Source organism: Pteropus alecto, unplaced genomic scaffold, assembly GCF_000325575.1.
Source record: "Pteropus alecto unplaced genomic scaffold, ASM32557v1 scaffold114, whole genome shotgun sequence".
Lineage (NCBI taxonomy): Eukaryota > Metazoa > Chordata > Mammalia > Chiroptera > Pteropodidae > Pteropus > Pteropus alecto.
The window spans coordinates 1,609,984-1,630,064 of record NW_006435793.1 but is presented as its reverse complement, the minus strand read 5'-3'; the positions used below and the strand labels follow the sequence as shown (position 1 = coordinate 1,630,064).

Sequence of the window (20,081 nt, the reverse complement as noted above, 5' to 3'; positions counted from 1 at the left end):
ATTTCTCACCCTGTTGTCTTTTTTTGCTTTGATGCTTTTTGGTATCAATATGCTTTGGCTTCTTTATTGTTTATTTTTATGTAATTAGTACAGGTTTTTCCCTTGCGGTTACCATGGGCTTACATGAAATAAAATTATAACACTATTTTAAACTGATAACTTCCATAGCATTCCTAAACTTTACATTTTTACTTCTCTCATCCCCCTCACATTTAAAGTTATTGATGTTACAGTTTGCATATTTTTATATTGTGTATCCAGTGACAGATTATTGTAATATGATTATTTTTTGTAATTTGTTTTCTTTTCACTTAGAACTATTTCTTTTTGAAGTCTTGACATTCAGCATCTAAATAGTAATTCCAATCAGTACCTTTTAAAATCATAGAACACTTGTGCATAAAATAAGAAAAATGTATAACTTAACCATGTTTTTACATTCATAATTTCATTTAGTTACTGTAATAAATGACTTTCTGATTCTTAGTCATTGGCATCACTATTCTTTGTGTAATCAAGACTACATTTGTTTAACTTTGTGTCATCAAGACTACATTTGTTAAACTAGTTGTAAGTGATTATGTACCACTGTTACCCTATTATAGAATCTAACTTTGACTGTTTATCGTAACCAGTGAATTGCATATTAGCTACTTAGGTTTCTATGATGTTAATAAGCATCCTTTTACTTCCACTAAAGAACTAACTCCCTTTAGCATTTCTTATAAGGCAGGTCTAGTGGCGATGAATATTCTGAGCTCTTTTTCGTTCAGAAAAGTGTTCATCTCTACTTAATTTCTGAAGGACAGCTTTTTTGGGTATAGAATTTTGGTTTGACAGGGTTTTTTTTCTTCCTTACAGTAATTTGAACATATCATCTTATTCTGGTTTAGGACATTTCTGTTGAGAAATCTGCCAGTAATCTTATGGGAGTTCCCTTGTATGTAACTTCTCTTTTCTCTTGTTACTTTCAAAACTGTCTTTGACTTTTAACCATTTAAATATAATGTGTCTTAGTGTAGCTCTATTCAGGTTCAACCTATCTGAAGTCCTTTGGGCCTAATGAATCTAGATATCCATTCCCCTTCCCAGGTTTTGGAAGTTCACAGTCATTATTGCTTTAAATATACTTTCTACCCCTTTCTCTTTTTCTTCTCCTTCTCAAATCCCCATAATGTAGATAGTTTCTTTTTATTGTGTCTCATAAGCCCCATAGGCTTTTTTATTGATTTTATTTTGAAATTGATTACTGGTTTTGTTGTTGTTGTTCTTCTTCTTCTTCTCACTGGATAATTTCAAATGTCCTGTCTTCTAGGTCACCGATTCTTTCTTCTGCATAGTCAAGTCTGATTTTGAATTCTTCAGTTTCAGTTCATTTCTCTATTGAATTCTTCAGTTTGGTCATTGCATTTTTTAGCTCTAGGATTTGTTTGGTGCTTTTTTGGGTGGTTTCTATTTGTTGAACTTCTCATTTTGTTTGTGCATTGTTTTCCTAATTTCATTTGTCTGTTTGTATTTTTGTAGTTCACTGTAACTTCTTTAAGAGCATTATTTTGAATTGTCAGTTCATAGATCTCTATTTCTTTAAGGTCAGTTATCAGAGCTTTTTTAGTTTCTTTTGGTGGTGTCATGATTTTTTGTGATCTTTGATTCCTTAAGTTGGTGTCTGTCCATTTGAGTATGCAGTCTCCTTTTACAGAATTGCTTTTGCAGAGACAGTTCTTCACCAGTCAGTTCAGTTTGAGTTTCTGGACATGTCTGCTGATAATGTTCTTGGGCAGGTAAGGCTTGCTAGCCACCCACTGCCCAAGCTCTGAGGCCGAGTATAGGTGGAGGGGTGTGGAACAGTGTCACTGGCTCAGAACAGCTGGATAGGTATTGCTGGCTTCTCTGCCCAAGCAAGGCTGTAGGATGGGCTCTGAGGTTGCCCAGGTTCTCTGATCAGATATATAGACAGTTTGAACTGGGTACTAAGCAGTAGACAGGGCTGTAATTATCTTACCTGCCCTGGTATAACAGCAAGTTGGGCCCCATGGCCTGCACAGCTTGACATTTGGGCACTTGAATCAGGGAAGACAGTGTACTCCATTCCCTGGCTAGATACAGCTACCAGTTTTGGTCTGCAGATGAGGAAAGCCAAGGGCTATGCTCTGTTCAGGTACCACCGTAAGAAGGGCTGTTGGATGAGCTATGCAGCTTCTTGTGTGCTCTGGTTAGGTTCCCTGGTAGGACAGGCTGAAGGCTGTATTTCAGCAATAGCCAGGGCTATGAATTCCTTTCCCTGCCCAGGCAGAGTGGGAAAACCAATCTCCAAAGGCAGCAAGGTTCTTTGTTATCTTGATTCAAGCAGTCCTGCTCTCCAAGTTCCCTGGCCAAGTGGTGCTACTGCTTTACTCTGCAAATGATCAGCTCTGACTGCCATACTGTCTGCTTGAGTGTCATTAAGCTACGCAGCTTCCAGGTGGTCTGGCCAGGCTCTCTGATTAGGTGGGGGCCAGGAGCTGTACTCAGGAGTGAGTCAAGCTATAACAGCTCCCCTGCCTGGGCAAGGTCACACTGGGCTTCAGCGCCAACAAGGCTATTTAAGAACCTGGATCAGGCAGACCTGCATGCTGCTGAGTTCCCTGGTCAGACTGTCACTGTCTTGGCTCTGAAGATGAGCAAAGGCACTGATTGGAATTACTACTTGGATGCTGAAGGTAGGAACTCAGACTGCAAAAGTCCACATGCAGGTTGTTGCAAGTCCCTTCCCTCTTTTGTGTCATAGTCAGATTCTCAGTGGTTAAGCCGCACAGATTCTCCCACGATCTCCAGGGAGTGAGACTGGAGTGTGGGCTCCCAAGAAGCAACCCCAGTGCTAAGGGAGCTGGATGTCCTCTCTGAATTCTTTCTCCCATGGAGGAACTGTGGACCTCTCAGTGTGGTGCTGTGCGGGCCCAGGGGAGGGGCAGTGCTGTCATCAGGTAGCTGGTCTTCTTACCACTTCACATGTGGTCTGACTTGGTCTGTCGTACAGTGGGGGTGCTTCAGCCTCATCCTCATGTTCTAGGATTTTCTCAATGGTGTCTTATCCATGAACAGTTGTTCTTGTGAGGGAGAATAAAGCCAGGAATGATCTATGTCACTATCTTGGTGACATCACCTCTACTCAGCCTTTATCAGATTTATAGTCTGCCTCACAGATTTATTTTCAGGCTTAATCATCAGTGCCTGGTATACAACAGACTCTGAACAAATATCGGCTTCTTCCACGGTGTAGCCCAGCCTTCTATCCACCTTCCTGCACCAAATACACAGTGCTTCATACACACCTCATTACTGACTTTCCTGCACAAATGCCCACACCTCTGCTCATGCCAGTTCTGCCTACAATGCTCTTCTGACTGGTAAGCTCCTTCTCATCCTTTAAAACTCTGCACAAATGTCAGCCTTATAAAGCCTTACCAAAACCACAAAGTTATCAGTCCATCTGTCTCATGCCATCTAGCTTCTTGCTCTCATATAGTATTTATAATATTGCATTTATTGTTTACACATTGGTCTGTCCCATCTTCAGGGCAAGGACTCATCTGATTGATTCCTAGTTCAAGAAGTACTTGATGGAAAAGGACAGAATTCAGCATTCAACTTATTGCCACTGAAATTAGGAATGGGAACACATATGAATCTCCCAAGAGAGTTCAGCAAATACTATTCCTATAGCGTCTAGGAACCTTAAGCAAATTTGGTTTTCTCAATACTGTGCTCTGAAAGCCTCTCCCTTCCTCTAACCCCGCCAGCTACCAGCTCAGGAAGCACCTGTCCCATCTTCTGCATATGAAGCAGCGTGGAGCCAGAGATAAAGACAGATGGAACCGAGAGTGTATAACATTGCTCCTCCAGGTTTGGAGGAAGGAACTGGAACTGAAATCCCCAAAGACCACCACAGTAAGCAGGATCACCAAGAATCCATCCAAGAGCAGCTCAGGCACAAAGTCCAACAGGCACTCAGTGCTCAAGCAAATCTACGGTAACTGTCTTTCTGGGTACCTTGTAGTTTATGACAAGCACCTCCAGTGTCACATCAGAATCTGAGATGGGGTTTAATTGCATGGGGCAGACCTCCAATTTATGTAGGAACTTTATTATACTTCCAAGCACCAAGAGAATTCTCAGCACCACATTTAATGCCTCCCTTCCAGCAACTGTGAGTCAGGATTGGTTTGATGAGGCATTCTGGCATCTCAACCCAGAGATCCTTCTGGCCAAAAGATTCTCTGCTGGGCTTCATAAATGAAAGCCTCCCCATTGTAACCTCTTCAGGCCGCTACTTGGGTCCTCCCCCTACATGAACAATTTGGAGGACTCCAGGCACAGGCAGACCCTGTCTCACTTTGACCCTTATTTATATGCTAAGATAGTATATTTTCAGCTCTAGAAAGAGCCCATCCAAATAATAAACTCATCCCAGAACAAGCCTGGCTAGTTCTTCAACAGAAAAAAGTTGAGCCAAGGCACCTTTAGAAACAGATCTGTGGCCCAGGCAGCAAAATCTCAGGACCAGACCCTGGAACTACATGTTCTTTCTACACCACACCTAATTTATCTTGGCCAACACTTGCAAGCTCAAGCCTTCACCTCAAGGAATTCAGAACTTGGTCAGGTTGCGGCTGTCATTGGTCAGTGATAGATGATCATTGTTGGTTGATTTCAGGTTGTTCTCAAGAAGGGAAAGTACATCATCCCACAAGATCTTCGAAAGCCCATTCTGTGCTGCGTCTCAACTCAGGTAAGGCAGCCATTGCACTGGCAACAGATTCGGGAGACAATGTGGGTAGGTATTTTCCCTTGTTTCATCCCCAAAGATAGAAGACATTAGAACAGGGGTTTCCACTGGTCATTTGATTTCAAGTATGCATGTGTTTTTCATCTCCCTTCCGTGGAATTACTGCATTCAACATCTATTTCCATCAGAGGCAAGTTATTTTTATAACTTAAAGCTATTAACATTACATCCAGTAGAAACACTAAGTGGTAGCTTCTGTTGATCCTTTACTTGTTCACATAAAAGGGGGAAATGAAAATACTGTTATTCTTCAAAGTAATCCTTGAGAATTCTTGTTCCATTTTGGTTTCATATTAAGATCCTCAACTTAAAGATGGGAGGAAGGTCCTTAACCACAAATTCCGGCTCTTGTTTTTTAGGGCCCCATAAGGAAGACAATTAATATTTAACAGTACATCCAGCTCAGGCTCAACTGTGCACACTTTCACTCATACAGAAGCAGCTTAGGGAACTTTTCAGCTGTAAAACAAGAGTGTTTTACTCAGGGCCCCTTCATCCACACCAGCATTAAATTTGGGTGATAAGTTCAGTGCTGTCAGCAGTTAATGCCAGGTCCAGTGTTTCTTGTGGGTGGCTATGGCAACACGCTCCCCCCACCCTCCCTAATCTACAGTCATGCTGCAAGAACAGAGTGCAGCTGGGAAGGTGAACAATGACTGTCAGCATGAACTTTAACATTCATTTAGTTTCTGATGGGGGGGAAACCTGGAGGTAGGGGGAAAGTAATTACTGCAAAATCTTTAAAAGAGTTGGGCTACACATGTAATATAGGCAGGATGATCAGGGAATGCTGGGTGGGGTAGTTGGAAATTTTCAAAGTAATCAAAGCCCATAGTTCTATGTTGAAGAAAAAACATACTTGAGTGAACTGAATAGTTTCAAAAAAGAACTGTCAGATACAACTACTAAAATGTAGCAGTTAGATAATCAAATATTATAAATTAGATAATCAGAGTATTTTTTACTGTCTCAGGAGAAAAAAATCCAGTACCATCAGAAGTCTTTAAAAATGGGTTAGCAGCATAAAAGGTTTTTAAAGGACTCACAAAGGTCAGAATAAACAAATTCAAAGAAATGCATAATGGTTTCTTAGGACTTCATAGGAACAGCCTGTTAGTTCTACACATGCAATTCTGGCTGGCTTAAAAATGGATGAATATTGAAAAGAATCTTCTTCTAAGGCTAAACTTGGGATAACACACAGTTATATTAAGCCCACCCACCCCAATAACCCATTAATCAGTGAATAAGGCTATCGTCAGAGCCGCTAGCTACAGTTTAACTGAAGGCTGTAAGTTTTATACAGAAAACATGTCTAAATCATTTCCATGAAATGGGCATGACTTTAACATACACAAAAGTTTCTGCAATGTGAAATCAGAGGCCAAAGTGAACTTCAAAGAAGAACTCATTCATTTTGGCCTTCAAACCTTGACTAGAAATGTTAGCTCGTTTTTTGCTTTGAGCACTTCATGGGTTTAAGGATCTTCTGATTTTGTTCACTATTCTGTTTAGCTTTAGGAAACTGTTTGGCATATTATAGGTACTCAAATATATAAGTGGAGATTGTTGCTCTCAACCTCCAACTTAAGGAGAGGCTTTACCTCTTAAAAAGGAAGAGCAGAAAGTGAGCTGGACGTAGCAGAGTGAAAGCCTCCTTTGACTGTTTCTCTCGATGTATTCAGGAGACAGGACAGTTTAACAACCTCTGCTCTCTCTCTCGTCTTCCACACCCACCCCTAGCAACCAACCACAAAGAATAGCAGCATAGTAATAGAGTGTATATATCTATGTGTGTGTATACACACACACCCCTAAATTTTGGGGCCTAGCTCTTAAAAAACTCCCTTAAAAACCATTCCAATGAATGGAATAACTATGGCTTAAGTGATTACTAGTAATGGTACCTCTTGTGTGAATGCAGAATATTCTTGCCCACCTATCGAGGGGTATGCAAATGACAACTCAAGACCTGATGCAGCCAAAACCACACCAGAGTTCCAAAACAGTAGTTCACTTTAAAATATTTTATTGAAGTAAATAAAACCAAAAAGAAAAAGACATATGTTTCTAACTTTTTAAAACTACTCACCTTTCATGTTTGCTTCTTTGCTCCATAGAAAGGAGAATATGGCCTCAGCAATGCTTCTTAACCATTTGGGGCGTCAGCATCCTCACTTGTTAAACGTGAGGGTTGAGTATACCACTATTGTTTTCCAACTGTGGTATCCTATAATTTTGTAATTTCAGAGTCATAAAAAGGCCTAAAAAGTCCATTTCAAGTTTAATATGCCTATCAGTCTATTACCTGAATAATTTTCAAATGAACCTGTTTTCTAGAATGGACTATAGCCAAGTGTGTGGCACATGGGGTTAAAAGATACATGTATATGTCTATTATATTAAGAGATGCACAGAGAAAGATATACCAGTTATTCCAGGCAAACTGAAGACCAAGGTTCTAGTCTTAGCTCCTCAAGCACCTGCCCCTCCCAAAGTTCTTCCTTGTGAGGTGTCACATTATCTTTGAGATGGTAGAAAATGCAAGGCCAATAAATCATCCAGTCTCTACAGTAAACTGGCCATCACCTTATGGATCGTCTAAAATTAAACCCTTTTTTCTTTATCACCAATGAACTCTTCCCTTCACATTAAAATTAATAACCTGAATATTTATCTGGTATTTGTTTTTAACAGTGAGCAATTTGCAGTGTATACACCTCCTTGAGAACAGTGGACGATCAAAGAATTTTTCTTATAACCTGCAATCAGCTACTCAATCGAAAAGAAAAACAAAGCTTCGACCACCAACAGAGGAAGACTGTCAGGGGGAACTGCAATAGCTAGTGCAGAGTTCCTATTCCCTGCCGATTATCTTTTACATCTTGGGAACACTAATATCCATGCCTGATGCCTTATTAAGCCTGAAAATGTAACAAGTGAAAAAAATGTCAGAATGTTTTCTTTCTGATCCTACATAGCACTGTTTGGTAAATTATCATAACCTGCCTTCACCTCGGTCAGTATGGCTGGAAAGGAGAATTTATAATTAACAGTAAAGTCGAAGTAAAACTAAGAATACGAGTGCTAAAAGAGCTGCTGGGTTGAGATTTCTGCCAGCCAGATGGTGTAGGCCTGGTCTTTCGGCTCCCATGAAGAAGCTAAATGAGATGGGGAGGAACCTGTCCTACAGCAGCCACCTTCATTTCACTACTTTTCTGGAATCTAATGCAACAAAATTCATTATAGACACCACATCCTATTACTTCAACATTAGCAGTTTTAAGTTGTAGACCAGAATCAGGACCCAGAATTTGCTTTTAGTAATTATCTGTTAAAACCATAAGAGGTGCTCTGTTTATCTGTTGACTCCTTACATTTTACAGTTCGTGTTGGCCTCAAAGCCACAGGTTGCTGCCACGTACTCTCTGAACAGCATTACTGGTATCACGGCACCAAGCAAGCAGCCAGGCAGGTGTACAAACCAGACCATCTATGTACAAGGTAGCAGTTCAGCCCTTAACATTCCACTTGTATTTTCCACCTGACTGCAGGGGTGAGCAATCTTATCAAAATGCCATTCCTACTGACAGGAAATGGCTAACTACACACATTCTAGCTCTGTAAGAACACCTGTTTTAAATGAAATGTAGTAACTGGGGCCTATTCACATTTTTAAGGCAAAGCTAATGCAGGAATGTAGGCAGGAAGCATAAACAAACAGTAACACAGGCTCAAGGATATTTCTAAGACCGCTTCCATTTTAAGATTACTGCCATTACTTGTCCTGACAGGAAGGAATAGGGTTAATTACCATGATTTTTAGTTTGTTAATTAAATTTCATAATTATGAAAATATAGAAATAAATATAATATTTAAGAACTATAATGGATTATTAGTAGAAAAATCACTCTGAAAGTAGTTATTTCAATCAGACCAACCACCATTTAAATATAGGAAAATCTGAAACTGTAGTATTGCCTTGAAATCTTGCCCCTGCACGGTGGGCTACAAAACTTCTGTAAAAAACAATGGATAAGGGCAACCACTCCCAAACAAAACAAAATACTAGTTTCTGTTGCTGTCTGAACTGGAACTGAGGAAACAAAGAATGAGGTTTGCCTACATGGGATCACAAAGACTTTTAGCTAATTTCTTGTCAAATAATAGAAGGTACCACATTATCACTCTTTTGTAAATATTTAGTTTCTATGAAATGTAAAATATTACTACCACATATCACATGCTAGTTCAGGAAGCCAGCTTGCTTTATTTTCCTACCTTAGTGCAAAGGAAAGTTCATAAACAACTTCTTTAAAAGTTCAGTTTTAATGACAAACATTTATTACCTCGGTCTGTTCAAAATTAGATGTGAATAACAATTTCAAACAGGGAGCCTCTTTAATACACTGTATTCAACGTGCTGGGCCCCTGTGGATGTCCAGTGACATACACGTTGAAGCAGTAATGTAAGTCTGTGAGCCACTGTTCCTGAACACCTCCACTCTTCAATGTCTGCAGAGAAAAACAAGTAATTTGAGAATTCTACCAAAATTGCTATACTACCTGAACTGTTTTCACATCTAAACAAGATCTCAGAGCCACTGCAACAGTATCTCATCTATTAATCACCACAGAAAATCTTACTGGAAAAGAATTTAATTGGGCATTGCCACAGGTAGATCCTCAAGTAGGAGTGCTACAAGTTTCTTTGGTTTGTTCCCTCCTGCTAGGGACTAACAAAATTTTACTATCCACAATCCCTACACTCGACTTCCTCCCCTCAGCATTCTAGAGTCTCTAGATCTTTGTACTAACATCAACCAAGAATGTTACAGGGCTGAATGACAACTTTTGTCACTCCTTATGGAGGTGGGTTGATTCTCCAACCTCAGAATAATCCAAATTCTTGGCTTTCATCCCTTTTATTTCTGAATTACTATTACATATACCAATTAATAACCACCATCCCCCAGCAAATACCTATATGAAAAAACCTCCCTAACTCTCCCATACTAAAAACACCAAAGCAATCCTAGAGAACAAAACTGCCCCCCAAAACAGACAGCTAAACACACAGAGCCAACCATTAGACAAAGCTGAAGACTGCAACTTCCTTCTTTTAACTACTTCTCTAGTAAATGAACTAGAAATTGGCCTGAACTTTATTCCTGCTAAATAATTTCCTAATGACAGCTAACATTTGTTGAGCACTTAACATAGCTACACTAAAAACTTTACTTGGCTAATCTCATTTAATGGTCATCAAAACCCAACGAAATTACTATTAGTCACATTTCTACAGGTAGTAAAACGAATCTGGTTAACTCTGACAGTTTGGCAAGTTTTTTTTTAAACCTATCCAATAAAGTCTATTAGAATCCCAGTAGCTGTGGCTCTCATGCCTGCACCTTTTTCAACTAAGCTGCTTGCTACATTAATCAATTTGAGTATTTTAAGGCCTTTACAGTTGATTCTGGGATCAAAGGCATCCTCCCTGGTTAAGTGAGAGTCAGGCGCTAGAGTGCAGAAGCCTGGGTAATCTCCACACTGGGCTTAATTCCAGGAGTCAGTCAATGCACAGGAACTCTGGCCTCCCAAGAGCACTCCTCATGCCTTGCCCATGAACCCTTCGTAGAACTAATAGGCCAAAGCCCATGTTTCTGTGCTTCTTACCGTGATATTCTTGATGATCTGCTGCACCAAGATGGCATTGGTCAACATGTGAGTCCTCAAGGGTGCATGCTGAAGCAGCAGGCGAAGCAGCTGGCCCACAACAGGCAGCTCCTCAGGCCCAGCTCTGTTCACCCGTAGGCTCTGCAGCATCAATCTGAGGACTCGAGGCAGGAGAGCCAGGGTTGAGACACAGACCCCCCACAGCTTGTCCCTGCAGTAATGGAGACAGAAATGAGTCCGTGAGCCAACATATACAGGAAAAACTCTCTTCCTATATTTCCCCAATGTCCCAAAGGACATTCTGAAAATGTCCTTTTAAGAAATGTGTTTTCTTGGAAGCTAAGCAGGGTTGGGCCTGGTTAGTACTTAGATGGGAGACCACCTAGGAAGACCGGTGCTGTAGGCGTTAAAAAATAAAAATAAGGGATTGTAAACAAGGTCCTTGAAACCTATGAGGTCAACCAAGGGCTGCCTCTCCTAAAAAATAAATAAAATTTTTAAAAAATTCTGTTTTCTGATAAAACCCCACAAACCAAAACCAGTAAGAACTGAATTTCCTCAACTAAATAAGCAAATCCAATGAAGAATTCGCTGTTCTCCCCCAATTTAATGGATTCCAGGAAGCCTAGTAACCAACCAGCATTTTCCTGGGCTTAACAAGACATTCTTGAAGCCCTAGTGATATTATATAACACAGAATTAGCCAGAGAGCAGAATGATCTATAAATACATACCATTCTCTACCACTGGACATTATTCAACTATTATACAACACCAAATATCGAAAGAGTAAAAATATACCACTGATAAAAAGAGAACTTCACAAAACTTTAAGCCTATGACCTGGATTATGAGCCTTTTCGATGTTTCTGTACAGGTCATGTTTGCAAAGAAAGATGGGCTCGCAAAGAACCAAAATGAATTTCAGAAAGTAGCCAGTAAGGGGGCTATTATGCACTATAAGGTCATGGAAGGCCGGAGATGGTAAATCCAAATTTCAGTAAGAACCATTCTCTTATCTTTATAGAACAGAAACAAAAATGTTTTACAAAAGAAGTAGGCTTGTAGCTAACTAACCTAACCACATTCTAGAAGAATGTCAATTAAATGAAACGATATCCTTTTGGAGGAAGAATCTACTGGCTGCTAAAGACTCTGACCTCAGTCTGTTACAATTTCTATACCAGGAATGCATAATCCTCCCAGTACCCAAGTCTTTCTAATTGAACCTGACTACCTCCAGATGTAGGACCAACCTCCCCAACTTCACATATGGCAAATACATCAAAGATGGATATTGAATCCATTCTAACTCTTATTTCAGGAGACTTTATTCAGCTTGTTGATTCATGTGCACAACCAGGCTAGGATAGCCATGTGCAAGAAGAAAAGAGAAAACCAGCCTATAGACATAGATAATAATGAAGCAAAGGCACAGAGAGACTGTGCAACCTAAAAGAAAAAGGAGAGAGAAAACTACTTTGGTTCCTGCTGGGTTTCAAATTCCTACTTTCACAATTCCTAGCTCTTGGGTTTTAAAAGTTACTCCTGAACTGTTCCAATATATTCATTTTCTTCAATGACCAAAACTGTGCTGAAAGGTCTTATGGATGCTAAATACCAAATTTAAGTATATTAATAGATGAGTAAAGTTTAGAATTCCACCTTCACACACAACTACAGAAAACTGTCAAGCCAAAGAGAAATACAAGAGACCTGGGTACTACAAGTGATAGAAGAAATACCACATGAACAGATATATTTTGGGTTTTCTACAAGTTGTCATGTACAAGAATAATTTTACTGATTCTATAAACTGATTAAAGTACAGAACTGGGACCAATGAAGTTGAGGTTTCAGCTTAACATAAAGCAGTGGTTCTAAACCACTCTAAGAAACTGATGAAATTTCAGTATTTTGCATAAACTTGTGAGTTCACCTAACTCCACAAACTTCTGATATATTCTGGTCAGATGATACCAACTTCCCCTTCTACTAAATACAGAGAAATACAGATAAAATACACACACACCCCTCACACATGCAGCCAAGCTTAAGACAGAACAGTTGAACTCTCTCTCTCTTAAGTGCCAGAAACTATGACAGAACACACATAAAGATACCTAGCAGATGAAGAGAACTGGATGTGGGATTTTACGGCGGGTTTTCAACTGCTAACAGTGTTGGAAGCTGAGACTTTGGGTACTAGGTGTGGAAGGCAAGGAACTAGAACTGGGCTCCCTTTATATGACTGGAAGTGAGGAAAATGAAGATATGAAACTGTCTCATAGGGAGATCTCTCCAGCCTCCTTAGAACTCTCATAAAAAGATGCACTCAGAGAAAAGGTGACATCCCAAAATATGAGTTTGTTCAAGCCCATGAAAGACAATCTCCAGGCCTCACCTGCTCCTCAAAATAAGAGAATTCTCACACCAAAGAAAAAAACAACAAACAGAACAAACTGACAGGAACTTTAATAATAAATCAAGAACAAGCAAGAATGACAGAGCCAAGCAAAAAACCCAAATTAGATCAAAGAAAACAATATGATGAAATAAAAAATAAGAGGGTTAAATAAAAGAATTAGCAAAGCAGAAGATGTTAAAAGATGGAGGACAGAATGGGATGCTCCCCATGTTTAAAAGGAATTTTCAGAAGAGGAGAATAGAAACAATAGGGGAGATAATAGAAATAACAGTATTTCCCAGAGCTGAAGGAAAAAAATGTGAGTCTTCCAATTAAAGGAGCACACTAAGGGTTTACTAGGACACATCCTGATTTGCAACACAACAAAGATAAAGAGAAAACAGTAAAACCATAGAAAAGAATAGATTACTACAAGCCAAGAGAGCTCAGTTGAACAGCAGATTTTTCATTACAAGTCAGGAAAACAACAGAACAGTTTCTTTAGAGTATAGTAGCCACAATTTTGAACAACTCACATTGGTAAAGCCTGAATTTTTTGGCCAGCACTTAAGAAAACAAAGGGTCCCAGTAATTTGGCACTTGTTATTTTTAATCTCACAGTCACCTTCTGTGAAAGGGTAAGAGTAGCCTGAAAAGGATATTTAAGTACGAATATACCCCACTTTTCAAAAGTTCACATTACACCACTTCACTGTTATGACTTACCACTGTTATCTGTTTTCACTAAATGAAAGCTATCGAGAGGATTTTTGCTTTTATGAAAAAGTAGAAAAAGCAAAATAGCATTCAGCATTTGTTCTGTAGCAGCCATTATAGAGGCAGCAACGACCCGAGCACCAAGAGTGGTCCTGCCAAGCTCCTTCTGGGTAACCACACTCAACATCTCAGCGTCAAACTGCCAAAGCTTTAAATTGTGTCTGAAAGCAACTTATCTGTTTTATCGTGATTTATTTTGTGTATCCATTAGCAAGGTATGTCCTAAGGTATTAGAAAAGCCTAAGATGTTATGCTTAGTGTAAACTGAATATATAAGCATTTCAATTGTGCTTTGTGCATGTTGAATTATGGGTCTGGGAACACTCAAAAAAATCTTCCATATAAGTTAACGGTAACTGCTTCTTCGCTTTATGCCATTTTAGCTTATGAAAGTTTTCATAGGAATGCTCTATTTTCACACAGCGAGGGAAACCTGTACCTAAGACTCTGGTTGCCAGCATTTCCTTGTAACTAATGTCATCCCAAAAGATGCATAGAGTCCTGGTAACATCACCCTTTCCAATACCAGGTATAAAACACTTTTAAAACTACTCATTTTAAACAGGCAAAAAGTATTTTGTTCAGTCCAGTCACATAAAGTTAAAACATGATATTCCTCTAAAGAAGCTTTACCAAAGATCTTTGAAACTTCTTATCAAAGTGTTATTTTAGAGCAGGGGTACTGGACCACAGCCAATCCAGCTCACTACCTACATCTGTAAATAAAATTTTATTGGAACACAGCCACACCTATTCATATAACATATTACTCCTTGCTGCTTTCACACTAGGAAAGGGTTGAGAAGTTCTGATGAGATGCTATAGACCTGAAAACCTAAAATATTTACTATCTGACTTTCTATACAGAAAGAAACTTGCTGAACCTCGATACAGAGAAACAAAATGAACAAAATATATTTCTGAATCAAGATGAATGACTCACAAAAGATGAGAATCAAATCACAAAAAGTGGTATTATTTACAAATGCACATAAAATGTTTTAATAAAAAGGCAAGGAAATAAAAGTGATATCTGGGGGATCACTCTGTAGAAGAAAAACATTAACTTGAGGCTGCATGGAGGATGTATTGCTGACGATGTTCTACTTCTGACTCTAGAGGTTGGTTAAATGGATGTTCGGTTCATACTTACTTTTTGAACTATGTTTTATACAATCATTACATTTTTATGACTTTAAAAGTTCAAAAACTAGATAGACAAACATCAAAATATTAATAGGAACAGAATGATTTTTACTCGCTTATATTTGCTCATCTGCTGGATTTTTAAAAAAACCTTCTGCAAAGAATTTTAACAGGCATACCAATAAGAACATAGGATGAGAATACTTTTTAAAAATTAAAGTGAGGTCTTCCAAACTATCCTAGAGGTTTTAGTCTGAATTTCATGTAGAAGCTAAAGTATAGACTAATTAAAAACACTAGCCTCTTGGAACAATTTTCCTTAAATTCCACTCTGGCTAGTTCTAATGAAGCCCAAAACAAAATACAAAGGCTCATCCTTCAAAAGGTAGAATTTTTTTCTTGATAGACCTATAACAATGTTAATAAGGAAAGCTCTCAAGAAACTTTACAATGCCCTCTAACTTTTCAAATTTGTAGTTTAAAGGAAAAAATAAAAACTAAAAGTTCTCAAAACACAGGAGATTCATGAAAGAGCAAAAAAAAAGCTAGCTAGGTTTATATAAACTCTGAAAGAGAACTTAGGACATTTCTAAATTTAATTCTTTCACTCAATTTATTGATTGATTATTAATGGAGGGAGTGGAACAGGTAGGAAAAAAATTAAAGTTGAAGAATATAAAAACTGTTACCTCTTGCTTAGATGTTCTGGTTCTCCCTTCTCTAAAGTGAGCAGAAAATACAGAAGACTGTAGCAACAAGAAGCCAGAAATGGCAGTAGAGTCTCACTAAGTACACACGTATGATCCAGGAGCTTACAGATAACACCCAAAACACAGCCAGCTGTGCTGTCGGGAATTACAGTCAACCCAACCTAGGCAGAGAAAAAGGAGATTAATGACCTCTTCATAACAGTCCCTCTCCCCAGAAAAAAGCCAAACCTCATTAACTGGATAGTTAACCTTACCTCACTTCTACTGAAAACTAATATATACATAATACATGTCACCTGCCACACCTTGAGATCCTGTTTTCCTCTGAGAATTTAATCTCTATGTTAAATGACTCTGAAAACATGCTAACTCAAGAGATACTATTAACCCAATCCCCTGCTTTGCTTTTGTGACAAGTTCTTCTAAAATTTTCTAGATGTTACAGTTTCTATTAATGTTCAGAAATACCATAATTTAAAAGGATTATTTCATGCATCTAAAGAAAATCTTGATACCAACAATCACACTTGTATGACCTTTAGATTGATTATTCAGACTGGAAAATGCTAATATCTGGCACCGCCCCCTTACAAAACAGTTCATTTTGCAATCAGCCTTCTCTGTCCTTTAGTTTAGCTAGTCATTCGGACATGACTAAGGAAAATACCTAGACTGGAGTCAGGAAGTCAGTTACTATTCTTAACACCTGACTTCCTCACTGCCCCCAAATCCAGATAACAAATATCAAGGTATCCTAATTCATCTGGACTCTACTGTATAAACTGTCATTAAGGTAGACTCTAACTTGTAACTGTATATAGGGTTTAAATCTCCTACAAACTAATCAACGTCTGCAGGCTCTGAGGTTGTAACCCTTCATCAGGCTGTCTGAAAATAGTGGCCTGGACTGACTGGCATTTGATCTTTTACTACGGTAATATAGTCAAAGGAGAGCATTCATTTCCGGAGTAGAGGTGAAAAAGAAAAAGGTGGGATCTTTGGAAACACAAAGCGTAAGGACTGAAGTTTTATGGCAGGGAGAAAAGAGTACTGGGAATTAAAGCAGTATTCTTCCAACTCAAGGGAAATAACATATTGAAGGAGAAAAGGAGGTGTGGATGTGCCTATAAAATTATGTTAACAAGTAAGAGTACCTGGAAGATAAAACGTGGGATCCTTCCCCTGCACTATAATACATTATTATAATAAAAGCCAAAGGTCCAAGTGTAAACATTGAAGGAAGTTAAAAGCAAAAATCCAGGCGTACCTAATGTGAATTCAATACCAATGGGAACAAGAGACACCCATGAGCCAGAAGAGAATTCAGTCTCATGGCTGAGCTCACTGCCTCCAGTGACGAGGCCTCAAGCCAGTTAGGTGATGTCCGTACTTCAGACCCCAGATCTTCTAGGTGGGAATTAGACCCTCTTCCGGATGCTGGATTCCCAAGACACTAACACCAGGCACATGTTAGTTAAAGCATTCCAAGTCAGAAGAACCTGAGGCATAATTTTAAGGTCTTTCACTGCACAGATGTAGAAAGTAAGGTCTTTGCCATAACAAGAGATTTTCTAAAGCTCAAAAGTAGTTACCAAAGCCGGGAAAAACACTAAGATTCCCTGGTTCTCACCACAATATTGTACTGTGAGAGGTTATTAGGCTTAGAATTCTCACTCTCTCCTTGGCTATGGCAAACCTGGTCTTATTCAATGCATCTGTATGTTTCGTGTGACAGAAAAAAAGTTTAAGTATATTTACCAAATGCTTACTGATGGCACTCTGCAGGATGTCAAAGCTCTGGCTTCGGGCAGGGATAACCAAGAAACTGTGACACACTGTCTGTCAGAAAAGGAGAAAATCAGTAATCAAAACAGGACATTTTAGGTCAGAAACAAGTTCAACAGATTTTTTTTTTAACCTACATCCTCTACATATTAACTGGAAACTTAAGGAAAAAAAGACTCTGAAGATGCAAACATCAAAGGTCAAAACAATCAAATCTCATATAAGAGCTAATTTTCCAAATAATCCATGTATTAAACATTTACTGAGCACTGAGCTAGTCCTATTAAATGCAATGCACAGGTAAGGGAGAATGAAACTCTTGTCTCTCTCAGCCTCAAGTAGCTTATAATTTGCCATGGTAGAGACTATATTTCTATTAAGCACTACAATAAAAAGATTAGAGTTGTGTCAACAAAGGGCTGACCAATGCCTTTTTTCCATTTGGTGGAAAAATAAGTCATGCAAAACTACTTACAATCCAGAAAATACTAATACCCTGTTCAAATTAAGTGTAACACTGCCTGCTATTCCCCAGAGGTAAAAGAGAATAGTTTATAGGAAAAGAAAAAAATTATGAGGGAGGTGCGAGTCAAATCCTTAATATTTTTAATTTTCTAAGTTCTCAAGGAAACAAGAGGGAAGGACAGCATCAAGTTCCCAGAGACATCATAAGAAAACTCCAGAAGCTGATGTAGTGCCAAAAATGAAATATGCAGAAAAACTGCAAGGAGACAAAGATAAAAATGGTGGAAAAAACATAACTCTAGGGAGAGGAGAGTCAAGCTACATTCAAAAATCAACAGCTCTGTGCATTATTCCTCTATTAAACCTCTTGTAGATTAAAACCACTCAGTTTCCACATGGTAATTTTTCTTATCTTTTATACCTGTAAGTAACAATGTATACAATATATTTCCAATGCTATCTTCCTACTTCAGAATAAGTACAGTGAATATTTTCATTATCAAAAAGTAAACCATGTTTAAAAAGGTCCATTCAATAATAAATGACCACTTAATCCTTTCCCTTCTGCCTCTCCTTCCTTCTCTGAACAATTCAGTTCTAAAGGCGTTGGGTGGTGCCAAGCTAGGTAACCATTAGCAGTAGAGTGGGTGGGAGAACTGCAGTGGCACATTGTCTGTCAGAAAGTGGGCCACTGCAGACTATCCAGACCAGACTGTCCATGAACAAATAGAGATGTGAATAGGCAGCACACAGAGGATTTAAGGGCAGTGAAAATATTCTACCATAATGATGGATACATGTCATTACACATTTGTCCAAACCCACAGAATGTACAACATCAAGAATGAACTATAATGTGAACTATGGACTTTGGGTAATTATATCAATGTAGATTCATTTATTGTAACAAATGTACCACTTTGACATTTAGGGGATGTTAATAAAGGAGGAAGCTATGCAAGGGGAAGGGGATATATGGGAAATATCCGTTCCCTTCAACTTTGCTATGAACCTATAACTGCTCTAAAAATAGACTTAATTTTAAAAAATTCTTTGGTAGAATTTAAGAGCAGATTAGATACTGAAGAAAAAAATCAGTAAACTTGAAGACATAGTGTACTTTCTGAAATAGACAGGGAAAAAAAGGTTAATAAACAGTCTTAAAGGCCTGCAGGATAGTATCAAGTGGTCTAACATGTGAATTGGAATCCCACAGAAGGGAACAAAAAGATCTCTGAAACAAAAGCTGACATTTTTCCCCAACACAATAAACTATAAACCTAATAAAACAATCCACAAACATCAAGCTAAGAAAAAAAACAAAGACAATAACACCGAGACATAATCGAAGTGCTGAAAAAGTAATAAAAGGAAAATCTTTAAAAAATAGGGTGAAAAAGCTTGGAAAGACAGATTACATAGAGAAACACAAAGAAAAGAATGACCTCGCTTATTCATTACACATTACATTACGGTATGAAGTGGTATAATTTGAAGGTAGGATGTGTTAAGTTATAGAGTAAACTTTAAGAAAGCAAATTACTTAATCAAAAAAATTTTCACTTTTAAAAAGTTCGATAAAATAGAACTAAACCATATAGTTTGGAGCTACATGCTGATATGGTAAAATTATGGAAGAAGAATGAGATAAAATTTAAGATAATGTTACTCTAAAGGGAGATGGGAAAGGCACACTAGGTATTTCAAAGATAATGGAAAATGTTTCTTAAACTGGACTTACGTTTGATTATTCTTCTTCAGAGCTTATCCATTTAAAAATATTCTTTTACAATGATTCAGTATTTTATAAATGATGATTAACATTACTTAAAATCTTTCACTGGCTCTAGAATAGAAATTTCCATCTGGGAAAGGTATCTCTGTCCAGAGATTCTTTTTCCCTTTGTGATCTTTCCCCGTTAACTACTGTTTCTATCATTAATAGCAAAGTCCAAATTACTATATAGAGTATGTTATTTCTATAAAAAGGGAAAAACAAAAGAATATATGTAGTAATTTGTGAAGACACAGAAGATTCCTGAAAGAATACATTTAGAAACTGGAGAGAGAAAATGGATGGCTAAGAACTCTCCTGAGAAGACATACAAATGGCCAACAAACGTATGAAAAGATGCTCATCATCACTAGCTATTAGACAAATGCAAAGCAAAACCGCAATGAGATACCATTTCACACCTGTTAGAATAGCTGTTATCAAGAGGACAAGTAATAAATGTTGGAGAATGCAGAGAAAAAGGAACCCTCATACACTGCTGGTGGTACTACAAA

General features: G+C 38.3%; 2 protein-coding genes across 9 annotated transcripts in view; one reads left to right on the top strand and one right to left on the bottom strand.

The window, feature by feature from the left end:
• INVS (inversin) overlaps window positions 1-8,714 on the top strand; it is a 118,676-nt gene extending 109,962 nt beyond the window's left edge. For all 7 annotated transcript variants that reach the window (XM_025046574.1, XM_006911528.3, XM_015589080.2 and 4 more), the window contains 3 exons: window positions 3,780-4,009; window positions 4,694-4,768; window positions 7,523-8,714. In XM_025046574.1, coding sequence (XP_024902342.1) covers window positions 3,780-4,009; window positions 4,694-4,768; window positions 7,523-7,668 — 451 coding nt within the window. In that variant the 3' untranslated portion in view covers window positions 7,669-8,714. The remainder of the gene's footprint in view (window positions 1-3,779; window positions 4,010-4,693; window positions 4,769-7,522) is intronic.
• Window positions 8,715-9,136: 422 nt separating this feature from the next.
• Window positions 9,137-20,081, bottom strand: part of TEX10 (testis expressed 10) — a 41,576-nt gene continuing 30,631 nt past the window's right edge. For both annotated transcript variants that reach the window (XM_006911527.2, XM_015589083.2), the window contains 4 exons: window positions 17,301-17,381; window positions 15,522-15,703; window positions 10,503-10,713; window positions 9,137-9,341 (listed from right to left, as the gene is read on the bottom strand). In XM_006911527.2, the coding sequence (XP_006911589.1) occupies window positions 9,228-9,341; window positions 10,503-10,713; window positions 15,522-15,703; window positions 17,301-17,381 (588 nt within the window). In that variant the 3' untranslated portion in view covers window positions 9,137-9,227. The remainder of the gene's footprint in view (window positions 9,342-10,502; window positions 10,714-15,521; window positions 15,704-17,300; window positions 17,382-20,081) is intronic.